The sequence below is a fragment of the Schistocerca gregaria genome, chromosome 8 (genome assembly GCF_023897955.1).
Source record: "Schistocerca gregaria isolate iqSchGreg1 chromosome 8, iqSchGreg1.2, whole genome shotgun sequence".
Lineage (NCBI taxonomy): Eukaryota > Metazoa > Arthropoda > Insecta > Orthoptera > Acrididae > Schistocerca > Schistocerca gregaria.
Window position 1 is genome coordinate 393034036 of NC_064927.1, and position 14757 is coordinate 393048792.

The following is a 14757-nucleotide window of genomic DNA, read 5'->3' on the forward strand; positions in this document are numbered from 1 at the left end:
TGCACTAACTTTATTTAGTTATTTGTCTCTAACTCTTCTATTTACATTAATGAGATACGAGGTGTGTTCAAAAAGAAACAACTTTTGCTGGACCAGCTTTATTGCTTATTGCACATTTTAAGCACTGCCCCTTCAAAACAGCTCCTCTACTGACAATACGTCATTCCCACCATTTCTTCTGGTTCTGAAATTCCTCCTGGGATACATTTTGTGGGATGGCGCACAAGTTTATTGTCGCATCACCCAGCGTCTCTTCTATGGCTTGGAAATGACGTCCTTTCAATGTGTTTTTCAGTGTGAGAAACTGAAGAAAGTCTGCTAGTCTAGGTCCAAAGAATATGGTGGATGGGGGACAATGGGAATGTTGTATTTTGCTAGATAGCTGCAGACAAGGAGCGACACATGAGCTGGCACATTGTCATGATGTCACATCCAACTCTGGTTTTCCCACAATTCAGGCTGCCTCCTGCGCACAGCAGTCCTCATGCATACTAGGATTTTCTGGTAGACTTCCCTGTTTACCAGCTGACCAACTGACACAAATTCACGATGGGTAATGTCTTTGTAGTCAAAGAACACAACCAACATAACCTTGATCTTTGTCCGATTCATGAGCTTTCTTTGGACAAGGTGACACTTTGCCCACCCACTACAACTACTGCATCTTCGTTCAGCATCATAACCACTGTCGTTAACAGTGGCAAGCAGTTCCTTGCACATTTCTGATCTTCAGTCAGCAAATGCAGTACGAATTTTGCACTGACTTGATGCATCTCAAGTTTCTCACTCAAAATTAGATGGCATGATCCTACTCTGATGCCCATCTCCGCTATCAGCATGGCCATCACACACAGTTCTCCAAGCTCCTTCCTTGCACTAATCCAACGAGCTGGCTGCACACGGGCTTACTTCAGCAGCTGTGGTTCGCTTTCTAATTCTACAAGTGACACAGGAAAATGGCAGTTTGTTGTCTAAACCTATACCAATAAACATTGTACAGGTAGTTCAAAAGATCTATGTTAATACAAGAATCCAAATAATTCGAAATAATGAAGAAACTACAAAGGTTATTAATTTAGGAGTTCAACAAGGTTGCAGCCCCTCTCCACTGCTTTTTAATATATTTAATGACAGCATTATCCGGCAATGGAGAGTGAAACTGGAGAACTATATATATGACTTCAACCAAAAAGATTACATCATAACTAATAACCTTTTTTGTTTCTTCATCATCCCCAATTATTTGGATTCTTGTATTAGCATAAATACAGGGTGTTTCAAAAATGATCGGTATATTTGAAACGGCAATAAAAACTAAACGAGCAGTGATAGAAATACACCGTTTGTTGCAATATGCTTGAGACAACAGTACATTTTCAGGCGGACAAACTTTCGAAATTACAGTAGTTACAATTGTCAACAACAGATGGCGCTGCGGTCTGGGAAACACTATAGTACGATATTTTCCACATATCCACCATGCGTAGCAATAATATGGCGTAGTCTTAGAATGAAATTACCCGAAACCTTTGACAATGTGTCTGGTGGAATGGCTTCACATGCAGATGAGATGTACTGCTTCAGCAGTTCAATTGTTTCTGGATTCACGCGGTACACCTGGCCTTTCAAGTGTCCCCACAGAAATAAGTCACAGGGGTTCGGAAGCAATCACACGATCATCGAAATATTCATTCAGGAAATTAAAGACGTCGGCCGTGCGATGTGGCCGGGCACCATCTTGCATAAACCACGAGGTGTTCGCAGTGTCGTCTAAGGCAGTTTGTACCGCCACAAATTCACGAAGAATGTCCAGATAGCGTGATGCAGTAATCGTTTCGGATCTGAAAAATGGGCCAATGATTCCTTTGGAGGAAATGGCAGCCCAGACCAGTACTTTTTGAGGATGCAGGGACGATGGGACTGCAACATGGGGCTTTTCGGTTCCCCATATGCGCCAGTTCTGTTTATTGACGAAGCCGTCCAGGTAAAAATAAGCTTAGTCAGTAAACCAAATGCTGCCCACATGCATATCGCCGTCATCAATCCTGTGCACTATATCGTTAGCGAATGTCTCTCGTGCAGCAATGGTAGCGGCGCTGAGGGGTTGCCGCGTTTGAATTTTGTATGGATAGAGGTGTAAACTCTGGCGCACGAGACTATACGTGGACGTTGGCGTCATTTGGACCGCAGCTGCAACACGGCAAATGGAAACCCGAGGCCGCTGATGGATCACCTGCTGCACTAGCTGCGCGTTGCCCTCTGTGGTTGCCGTACGAGGTTGCCCTACCTTTCCAGCACGTTCATCAGTCACATTCCCAGTCCGTTGAAATTTTTCAAACACATCCTTTATTTTATCGCTTTTCGGTCCTTTGGTTACATTAAACCTCCGTTGAAAACTTCGTCTTGTTGCAATAACACTATGTTCTAGGCGGTGGAATTCCAAAAACAGAAAAATCCTCTGTTCTAAGGAATAAATCATGTTGTCCACAGCACACTTGCACGTTGTGAACCGCACACGCTTACAGCAGAAAGACGACGTACAGAATGGCGCACCCACAGACTGCGTTGTCTTCTATATCTTTCACATCACTTGCAGCGCCATCTGTTGTTGAAAATTGTAACTACTGTAATTTTGAAAGTTTGTCCGCCTGAAAATGTACTGTTGTCTCAAGCATATTGCAACAAACGGTGTATTTCTATCGCTGCTCGTTTAGTTTTTATTGCCGTTTCAAATATACCGGTCATTTTTGAAACACCCTGTATTTTGATCTACCTGTACAATGTGTATTGGTATAGGTTTAGACAAACTGCCATTTTCCTAAGAACAAAAATAATTATATACAACAACATTATAGAGCAAGTAGATAGAGTCAAATTTCTAGGAACCATGCTGTTGTACAGTGAAGATCTAGATTAAAAAAAGACATAATTGAGAAATTTAACTTCTTAAATGGCACTATCAGAAGAGCCCTCCAATGCAAAGTAAGAACAGAAATATACATAAAATTTTATAAAGTTATGCCAATACCAGCATTACTATAAGGAAGTGAATCTTGGGTAATGAAAAAGAAAGATAAAATAAGATTACAAGCCAATGAAATTAAATTCATCAGGTATATAGCAGGATACACCAAGCTAGAATACAAAAGAAACACAGATATCACGAAGGAATTAAATATTTTCAATATTAACAGTGGATATCCCATCCGTTACAAATGGACAAATCGAGATTACCATTACATTTTTGGCAATATGCTCCACTGGGTAAAAAGAGGCATTAGAAGACCTGCAGAATGATGGAAGGACCAGGTGTAGCTGCAATAGGCTGAGGGAAAGCCTAATGCATGATGGAGGAAGTTGTCTAAACCTGCTGATAGGTGTGCTCAGTAGCTGCAGTGTGCACTCTGCTGGTTGGCATGCTACTTCAAAAGTTTGGTTTCTTGAATACACCAACGAAACCATTTTTGCTACTGACCACAGCTTGTGCACCTTCAGTGATAAATGCAGAGAATTTTTCAAAGCCACCAGTTGTGTCTACTCATTTTTAACTGCATTAAAATAACTGAAACTGTTGGTTTGAGCATCGGAACTAAAGTGAGTGACTCTTCAAGTGCAGAAAAGTTGTCCTTTATTACGTGAAAAAAAATTAACAGTTGACTACGATCTGTTCGATCAGTATTCTCATCCGCACAAAAAAAATGATGCCAACAGTTGCAATGTTACGTTATGTACCATATAATGAATTCTCAGTTTTACATGGCAAAGTAACTGTTTTAAAATGAACAGCAACATCATAAAAAAAAATGCTTTTGCTGCTATTTCTATTGCAGATTATCCTTTGCTGATAGATTTATAAGTTTTAGCTAATTATAAGTGTACAACAATGGATGCTGTGAAACACTCACTACTTCCTTTTTAAGTTATCGACAAAATGGCATCATTCGCCAAGAGAACAATGCCTGTGTATTACCTCATGGAGCAAAGATAAATGTCAAGAAAGATTATTACTTTTGTCTTGACTTAAGCACTTCTTACATTTGAACAGGTGTATCATCGGAGTTGTTTAGAAAGATTACTTAATCTCCCACTTCTCATGAAAAATGGACTTTTCAGTATTTTTTCTTTTCAACATTCTTAAGAACCATAACAGAAAAATAGCCACAGAAACAACACGAAACAAAACTAGAATGATCGCTACAGTAATAAATATGAAGACAACTTGAACGATAAAGCAATATTAAGGAGAGCTCCACTTGCACCCCACAAGAGAGACCAATAGTCCTCAATACTTATGCCAGTTGTCCGTACTAACTGAAGATGATCTCAGAACCGAAGGGACAGACTTCACTGGTGCCGTGTAACTGCTCGGACCCTGCTGAAGAAGCAACCACCTGTCTACTGTAAGGATACTGTAATCGATATCCTTCCCAGTGAACTACTGAGCAGCAGATGCTATCTGATGATCCTTAGCTCACAGAATTTTCTGCAGTCCCCTGCCTTTTCTGGCAAACTGAGCATCATGTTGCAAAGAAACTGGGAGTTAGTTAGCAAGCATACAAGATACTAGTGGGGCATGTAATGAAAGAGTTGTGAGACACAAATATGCAAAGTTGAAGTATAAAGTGTTCAATACTTCTGCCAGTTGTCTATATGAACTGAGGATACGAATGCTGAATCGTCCACAGCTTATTTGAAGTGGATGCACTTCAGAATTTGTCAGTATCGAAGGAATGTGTGTTCTTCAATTGGGCATGTTGCTGAAACCTGAATAAATTAAGTTCCAGGACATCATATCTTATTTCAAAGCAACCTGGCCATGTCTTACGGCTAACTTCATTGTAAATAATTACAGTTGCCAAGTACCGTTAGGCTGCAGTTTGGTTTTTCTGTATGAATGTGCATGAAACAAGTCTCTCAGCATCTACCAACCATTAGGGTCACAGTCAGATCTCCTAAAATTAGAGGATGAGAGCTGATAAGTGGCGTAACACTTTTTTTATTTGAGAATAATGGAATGGAACTTAAAGTATGACAAGAACTTTGAGTGTTAGTGACTGCAGGAAGGGTAAGCTAAAGTGCAGTGTTTAAAGAATGCAAGGCACTAATAATACAAATGAGTTTTTCATTTATTTCTCTGCCCCTCTTATAGCGGACACTTTTATTAAAATGTTTATCATGTCTTAATTTACTGTTGTAGTTAATGTCTTGCTTAGTAATAGGATTTTGGTGGGAAACATTCTAACATTAACTGGTCCCTTATTACGGTGGTTTCTGGTCACTGACTGATTTAAAACCAATGTTTATGCTACAACTTTTCAGCATTTTGTTTACAATGTATTGTCTCTTGAATCTAATTTGTCTGATATTTTTGTGTTTCATAATTATACCTTTACATTGTGGCACGAATAATAATAAATAGGCTTGGATATCAATAACCTTCATCAATACAAGTCAAAGTTTCTGTAATCTTTCAGTATTTTGCAAAAAGAACTACTTCGTCCAAGGATTTCCAGCACGGAACTGGGCACACCATTCCGCAACAGTGGTTTTTGACAGGCATGCTGTCTCATACATATTCTGCATTTCCCGGTGGATGTCTACCAGTGTTTCTCCTTTGGCAGCCAAGGAAAGAATTAGCACACTGGTCCTGTTTGGATGTATTTGGTAATAACACTGTACAGTTCACATTTACTGCACTCTCACCATAAAGGCATGAATACAACACTGATCTCTTGCCTACATGTTTGTTGTTATGTACCTGCATAGAAGTCATGCTACATTGCTTCTGCTACTCACCATATAGCAGATATACTGAGTCACAGATAGGCACAACAAGAAGACTGCCAAACAAAGCTTTCGACCTTGGCAGCCAGAGACTGTAGTCGTAGTTGTGTGTGTGTGTGTGTGTGTGTGTGTGTGTGTGTGTGCGTGTGCGTGTGTGTGTGTGCGCGCACAACTGTCCTCTTTATTATGTTGTAATTATTCCATTCTGGATTTTCCATACCTCGCATATGTACTGTGTAGTAACACCCTCAAAAGGAAACTTAATGTGTGCCCCCTTTCAGATATGATACTGTTATGCGTGTTGTTGGAAGTTGAATAAATCAACTTAAAGGACGTCATCTTTTATTCCCGAAGAACCTGACCAGGTCTCATTGTTAATTTTCTTGTAAATAATTACATTTAAGCCAAGTATAGGTAGGCCACAATTTAATTTTTCTGAGCAACCATGGCTGACTCTCAGCCCCATAGTGCAATTGCCATTCATTAGGATCACAGTCAGATCTCTCTAAAATTACAGAATGAGAGCTTAACACCATTCACAGGTAAATGGGTGAAGCTGCTAGATAGCCAGCCTCTATACTGACTCTTCACTTTGAGAATCGCGAACATATTACAACAAGCATTCTGCATGAGACCTATGAGGCAGTTCAGGATAACAACAGTTTCTGGAGATCTAAAATGATTAACGAGTTGAAACTCCTCACTCAAGGAGCTAACGCTGTAAGATAAAGAACAGGTAGGAGAACAGCCTGTTTGGTCATGTACTTAGGATCGATACTGGAAGAATAACTAAAAAGGTTTTTGAAAGGAGGCCTACTGGAAGAAGACAGAAAGGAAAGCCATGAAAGCAGTGGATTGACAATATGTAAGAAGATATAAAATCTCTTAGAATCAGAGGACGGTGGAGAACTGTGCTGGAGGGGGGCAGACTGGAAGAAACTTGTTGAAGAAGCTAAGACCCATGCAAAAGTTGTAATGCCACGAGAAGAAAAAAAGAAAACACATACTTATATTTTACCTTAAAATCCTTAATAGAAACATAACAATGACAAAAAAAAAACAAATTTCATTACTATAAGTTTTATCATGAAAGTAGCTTCTCTTCTTCTTTACAAATACCAGACTTAGAGTGTGGCTGTAGCACAGTAAAGTGAAACCTTTTGCATCTTATTGAAGGCTGAAATTCAACTCACCCTGCCTATGGATGAAACACCATATCCGGATGCCATGTTTTTACCAATAATGACAGCAAATCTTTGAAAAGGCTGTTCTTGTTGGATACCTCTTCAGGTTCTTGCAAAGATTTTCAACTGCTACATAGCTTCCAACTCTTCCAGCAACAGCTGAAAATTGGAAGAAAATGTCGAAAACTATACTAAATTTTTGTAATACAATATCACATAGCAAAACAAAAATGACGGATTAGCTACTAGTGTTTTAAAAAAAATTTTATTTTGAGCTGACTTTACAGTAAGTGCTAGTAATAGATACTTGCAATCATAGCCAGCTTCTTGGGAAATGAACAATGCTCTCTTACTGGCACAAGGATGAATTGAAATCAACGAACTTTCATTTTCATTATGTTGGTATTTGCTGTGCAGTAAAATGGCACAATTGTTTTGCTTCACAGATTTTTAAGATAGTCATGTTTTACAAAATTAATTTTTGACAGTTTATTTCACCAGAAATTTATCTATAGTTAGACAACACACTGGGTCACTTTCAAAGAAAATGCTTGTATCTACTATTCTATGTTAACTGCAAATAATACAAATGGCTTACATGAAAAGATAAACTGATTATTTTTTTAGGAATATAATTAACAGCAGAAAATTACAATGATATAATTTGCCTTCCAGGGGCTGCTTTTGAATAAAAAAGTTCTGTCTCTCATAGCAGAGCTATTGGGATTTTCATAAAAACTGGACCATTTCTGCATTATACAATTTCATTAGCAGGATATATATTAAATTGACACCGTAACCAAATATTCACAAAACCCCAGCATTTTCTTAGTAACCAATCACTGGAAACACTGACTTATTTATCTTCAGTGATATATATCTTATTCTCCTTAACTCTATCATCTGATGTTAGATTTAGGTATAAGGAAGAAATTTCTAGAGGTTTCTTAGCTTTGCCTTTAATTAATTATCCTTCTGGATACAAAGCCGTAGGCTCTCCTACACTTTTAACACAGAATGACCCATATTATGCCAACCAAAATCTACATTTTTCCCGTCTACAGTGTCACCCCTGGGGTAGGGCCTACTTGAGATTTATTACCATAGGATATGTTCTCATATCCACATTCTACTTACATTCCATCAATATATTTTTTGTAAATGTCAAACAGTTTACCCATTCAGCAAGTGACACAAAGACTATATGCATTTTAACACTGGAATGGGTTTATTCTTCTTCACTTTTGATGGTTGTCCATACAATGTTCAAGCCTGTTTATTCAGGCTTTGTCAGTGACAGGAAAAGGTGCATAATTGCTAGAAACCTAGGACCTCTTGTCATAAACTGTTGTTCTGAACTCCTTGCCCTTATGTTAGCAAGATACCACCCTACCATAAAAATTTTGAAACTCTTGTTCTTCCCTCCAAACTACCAGAATATTTAAAAAACTTCCATATCATTATTCAGTTTCTTTAGAGCGGCAAATATTGGATGATCCAATTTTATCTGATTCCCTTGAGACCACACAAACTCTGTAGTCTCTTCTTCTGCAACTGTTTTCAACAACAGGCAAGTTTTCTGAAATGTCACAGTAAGTTACAGTCTTGTGGAAAACTAAGCTGAAGAGGAGTGTTTCTGGAGAGGGTTCATCATATACATTTGTAAGGTTCTCTCTCATGATTTATGTCTTACCACCACATAAGAATTTTTCAAAGTTTCTACTTGTCCATTTGCAATCTGGTTTTATCAATATAAAATGTATTGCATGTTTGAGATATAGACAGACAGAATAAAATTTTCATTAAAATAATATCTGTACATCTACTTCTTAATGGGCTGCAATTTTTCTCTCTGTTCAAAAACCCCAAATATAGATCATCTCAATCTGAAGCTGTAATTAACAGTTTCATAGTTTTAGAAATATTAGTTAAATACATTAGGGCTACAGCTTTATTGGCATACCTGTACCTAGTATATGATACATATCATAGTGAGAAATTACATCTTATCATCATTGAATGTAAGTTAAAATATTTAGTTTTATAACAATATTGATAAATCTAGACACTAAGTTTTGTGGAATTTCAGTTCCTTCACATACCTTTTAGTTCAGTATAATTTAAGTTATCATTTATTTTGATTGTGTGGGAGCTTTGAACTAGCATAACTTCTGTTTCTGTGACATTAAACAATTGAATTTATCACAAAATCTTGACCAATTAACATTAAGAATCAAATTGCTCTTACAAAGCAAGTTGTTATAATAATTATATTTCAAAAACAAAATTATCTTTATGAATAATTTTCATTTTCTTTCACAAGAAAAATAAACTACTTCAATGAAATTAAGGTTAAAATATATGACACATTAGAACTACACAACACAATTTTCACTTAATAAATGTAGTTTTTTGTCATTTCCTCTAAAAATTCGTTTTAGAAGTCACTTTGTTGTTTTTATTTGAAGAATGCTTTTGAACCAAAGAAGTTGACTGTCCCCAGGGAACAACTCAGCAAATTGCAGCAGAAAGCAGGATCATCATCAGGAATGGCAGCATTATGTTGCATATCATTTCTGCAGATGAGTTTCTCACTACTGCTACGCAATACTAAAAACAAAAAAAGCAGCTGATCTTCAAATTCCGAGGTGATTTGGCAGTGACACAACAAAACATTACAGTTTCTTGTGCTGCAGTCTTTAGTAGTGATATCAGATCTAGAACCGGAGACTGGATTACAGTCAAGCCTTCCAGACACATTGCAAATCAGACTCCTTCAGACTAGCTGTGTGCAACACCGTTGATGCCATGGAGACAGAACAAAAGTATTCAGACATGCCAAGAATCATAGGAAGAAAAGTTTTAAGAACATCAAGAAAATTTTCTTGCTGGGTAATATTTAAGGGAGGGGAATGTCAATTGATTTAAAGCTCTTTGGAAAGTGAGTACCAGGTATTATTTTCAAGCCAAGTGCACGGCTCAAAGATGTCACCTGCAATTAAAACACTTTTGAAAAGGACTGCAGTAAAGAAGATCATGTTGTAGTAGTAGTAGTAGTAGTAGTAGTAGTAGTAGTAGTAGGGGGCCAGGCAACAGTTTGGACCATAGCCTTAATTATCAACTGACAATGAAATACGACACATAAATGAGTGTGCTGCTCACATTAGTGTAAATATTGTGTCATTCTTTGAGTGACGTGATAAACCCTAGACAAAGCTATCTGTGGAAAATGTTAATGCAGAGCTTTTCATACATGGGTGTGACTGCTATATTGTTCCTCATTCTGTCACATCATACACAGCACACATTGCATCTGAATACTTCTGGTACTTGGCCACTTGTGTGGCTGCAGTCTCAACAAAGCCAAAGGTATTAAACAAAACTTACTTAGAGTCTTCAATCAAAATACAAAAGCCTGATACATAAAAAAGATGAACTTTTCTTATCACTTCAGGTAAATGAAAAGATAAAGGAATTTCAGCAGACTTGTTCATACCACAACATAACACGAAAATCACTGAAATTGAAGAATGGAAAATCCAAGATGGAATGTAACAATATCATGAAAAGGATAGATCCTACTACCCATATAGTGGAGATGCTGAGTCGCAGATAGGCAGAGCAAAAAGACACGCACAGACTCAGCCTGGCTTCAGCTGTGAGAGACTGTGGTCATGCATGTGCAAGTTGCATTTTCATGTGAGTGACCCCCCCACCCCTCTTCAACACAAAGACCTTGTTGGCCAAAAGCTCATTTTGTGACAGTCTTTGTTGTGCCTATCTGCAATTCAGCTTCTCCGCTATATGGTGTGTTTAACAGCTTTTTGATACCCACAGTAATTGGTGAGGAAACACATTGGTCTTTAGTACTGACAGTTTACATACCACCAGCAGAGAGAATCTTAAGCTTCATAAAGCAGCCAAAAACAATTTTAATTTGGTTTCACAAAAATGGCTCGAGAATCATTGTCTATGAAGATTTCCACACTGTTTTGTCATACAGTACTGATGGATCACACCTAGAGTAGTTATTGTCTACCTTTGGACTATTTTCCACAGAAAAATTCCCCTGTGAGGATTGAAGGACATAATGAAACAGCAATGGAGAATTTGTTTATGGGCTCAAAAACCTGCAGTGATTTTGCTGTTTAACTAACTATGACTGCTTGTCTGATCATGGTGGTCAAATGTTGAAGTTTATTGACCAGTTAGGTACAGATCATATAAAAATAAGTGTTATAGCGCAGGATAATAATGATTCAGTCATCAGGTTCAGAGTGAAACTGTGAGGAGGCGAGTGGGGAATAAATTCATAAAGAAGAAGTTTTAACAGAAAATGTAGCTCTTTCTTAAGCATGTATCTACATGACTCAGTCTTGTTTTCCCATAAGACAAATAAGGGCGAAATTGAGCAAAACTAAGGATAAAAAGTGAATAATTCATTGGATTAAAGCATATTGTGCAAGCAAGAGAGCTCTATGTAATTCACAGAACATGCAGTAGTCGAGGTTTTAAACTATTACCACGAGTACTGTCGAATCCTTCACTTTGTCACTAAAAAAGTAAAACATGTAATATGATCAAACAAACTCCAAGAATAAAGCAAGGGCTATCTGAACTATCCGAAACATTACCAAAAACAAAAAACAAACGAGTCATTCAAACGAAACTGGGCCCCAAAAAATACATCTGGCAGAAGCGGTGACTCAAATCACGAAGTTGAAATATTACTTTCTCTCAGTGACTACAAACACTGCACACAGTAATAAACAACAGTTTTATTAGATTTAATCACGCAGGCACTGCATGCTCCCCGAACAGACAGTTTTCAAAACACAACCGATAAGGAGAAGCCATAAAGTCACTAAGAAGCAGTAACTCTGCTGGCTACGATGGTGTTTGCAACAGAATATTAAAATCTTGTGCTGCCTTGATAGGATTATCCCTAAACCATCTTTGTTCTGTTCGACGACCACGAAAGAGTGCCGTCAGCCGCTGTGTTCACGCGAGCTGTCAAAGAGAACGCGCGGCCGCCCGCCGGAGGCGCTGGGTTTTTATGTTGTGTGATTTTACAGCGTTCGCTTACGTTAACAGTTAAAGTAGAAAACGGATTTTTTCCTAGCGATTACATACAGTTCCTTTTTTACTTCAGGCTCTTCTATTGCTACAGCTTTTGGATTGCTATTCAAATATATTGCCACCTGTCATCAATTAAGTTACTCGATTACGTGATACATCGGCATTTGTAATTACGCACGATCTGGCTAAAGTAGAACACTCAACTGTATGTTCGGAGAGCAAGTAACTCTAAAGTTATAGAAGCTCCGACATTGGTACCCAGACCTGATTTAGTCTGCTCCACCACACAGTGTTACCCGAAACTGGATAATTTATTTTTAATTCGTCCCTCTCAGTTGCATTAATGTCCATTTTCTGCTGCGGTGGTTATCAGTTTCGAGCTGACTCGCCCATTTCTCAAACCACACACTTAAAAGACGTGGTACAATAATGTTTACCTACAGTATGCATATCTATATTAAAGGTAGTTATATGCTTTAGGCATACCTTGTTATTAACCGTAATAACTAGACATACAGTATGGTGCCAAAAGGCACGAGTACCTTCTGTACAAAAAACTGAACAATTGGTAATAAATACTCACACTGATATTAGCCCGTGTGTATACTGTTGCACCTGGCTTACACACCCAAACTGCCAAATATTACTTCAGTAGTCAACAGGACACCTTGGCAGGTGTCGCCCTGGTAAATACGCGCATGCGCCTATTTGTTTTCTACGAAGCTGCCGCACCCATCGTCATTTATTAATAACATTTTTTTAAAATTAGAATAACACCAATTTCCAGTGCAAAATAACGTAACATCCAAATGAAACATATAAACCCAGAAGGTGACAGCATACCGCGCACTCGTGTATACCGACCGCCCTGTATTTTTATTGCAGAGCAGAGTACCAAGAAGTAATATCTTCTATACAGTCAGTCACTGCTGAAATCTAAAATATGCTTTTTATCGTATGTTATGCACATATTGTCTAGAAATAAAATAAGGTGAATTGCATAGATCGTTTTCAAATTACATTATTAGTGTAGCATATGGTAACAAACCTACAGTTACGCAATAAGTTAACATTATACAGTACCATATTGAGCATCATGTGACGTAATCATCATACATGGTGAGAAGGCCGCATTTTAATCCAAAACGTTATTAGTACACTGGTCGTACTTGCGCAAAATCGTGGGTAAAAGTAGGATGTAAATATGCCGGTAATATACCTTTACGTAGGGCTACGTTACAGAGGAGCTTGTTACAAATAATACGCGCCATCACGTGGCAATAACTATTCGCATACATTTCAAGTGTATCAAACGATTAAGAACCTGTGCAGTCATAGTAAAGATTTACCGATTTGGTACTGCAAGGTCTTCTCTACTGCTTTGCCTACCTTGACGAATTTCTTGTTTTCTCGTTCACCAATGAGCAACACAAATAGCATTTAATGGAAGTTTTAAGTGGTTAGAACAATATGCCGTGGTTCTCAACACCGCCAAGTACGTGTGTTTGGTCAGTCGCAGATCAACTTTCTAAGGACACCAGTTTCCATCTGCCGGCTCGCTACCATTACCGGAAGAGGCCGAAGCCATCCTACTTATTGCTTGATGAAGCACTGCTAAACAATTACGTTGCTTTCTGGATGGGCTAAACGTCTATCGTCGACATCTCCCATGCTCGACTGAGCTACAATAAAAGTTGACTGCAGCATTCACTGGTCCGAAAACCAAGAGCAGCTCATCACTTCAGTGGAGCCTGAAGCTCTTCCGTCGAAGCGGCATAACAAATTAGTAGTATGACGAGATTTCTGAACCAAAGAGCATCTCAGAGTCAAATTTAAAGTTCACAGACCTAGAATTCGATTTGGGGTTCCCACAGTCAAAAAAATCCAATTTGCCTATCTTGAAAAAAAAAAATCTATTTTACATAAAATACAAAGCTGAGCTGTTTTAAGAAAACTTAGAAGATCATAGTAAAGAAAATTTTAACTTAAGTTAAAAGAAAAATCTAAAATTTGTTTCAAAATTAATAACATGAACTGTTTTATCTTTATTTTGTTTTTTACCTCTATAGATAAATTTAAATTCAATTTTTTTCTAATTTCTCTTCATCACCGAAAAAGATTTTAGTGTAATGATTAGGAACAGTAATTTTATATTTTTCATTCGAAAGTAATATAACTATTTCTCCAAATTTAGTTCACAAAATTTCGGCTTTTGAAATAACATTTTTTTCAGGTTCGATAATTTCGTAAAAACTTCTGAGCAATCATTGTTGTATGTTGACCAGGGACCTAGAAACGATGGAGAGGCTCCATCCCCGCCGCAGCTGCAGCAGCCCACAACACCATCATGACTACCGCACTCCACTTCACCCCTCCGCTGCCCCCCACCGAGCCCAGGGTTATTGTGAGTGGATATTCTGCTTTGTATCTAATAACAGGAACACGAATTTCCATCAATTCTACAACAATCTTTCCTTCTTTTGGAAGTGCTGATACATCATTAAGCATCCCAACAAAGAATAGAATCTTCAGCACTTTAGGTCCAAGTAAAAATTACAGTTAATTCACCCTCAAACATAATTTCTTTATAATCTTTGAAAAATCCACTGTATAATTCTAATGGATAAAGTACTTCACCTTTCTTATTAGGAATATATAAGCAATTCATTCAAAAGATAAGTGAAACGAATAAGAGCTGATGAAGAAATAA

At 37.8% G+C, this 14757-nt stretch overlaps 1 protein-coding gene across 3 annotated transcripts in view; it reads right to left on the reverse strand.

Moving 5' to 3' along the window:
• LOC126284048 (RISC-loading complex subunit tarbp2-like) overlaps positions 1 to 14757 on the reverse strand; it is a 70498-nt gene that overhangs the window by 14690 nt on the left and 41051 nt on the right. For 2 of the 3 annotated variants that reach the window (XM_049982628.1, XM_049982629.1), the window contains one exon: positions 6978 to 7127. In XM_049982628.1, the coding sequence (XP_049838585.1) occupies positions 6978 to 7013 (36 nt within the window). In that variant the 5' untranslated portion in view covers positions 7014 to 7127. Of the gene's footprint in view, positions 1 to 6977; positions 7128 to 12630; positions 12713 to 14757 lie in introns of those variants that run through there. The other variant, XM_049982630.1, reaches the window with a different exon arrangement.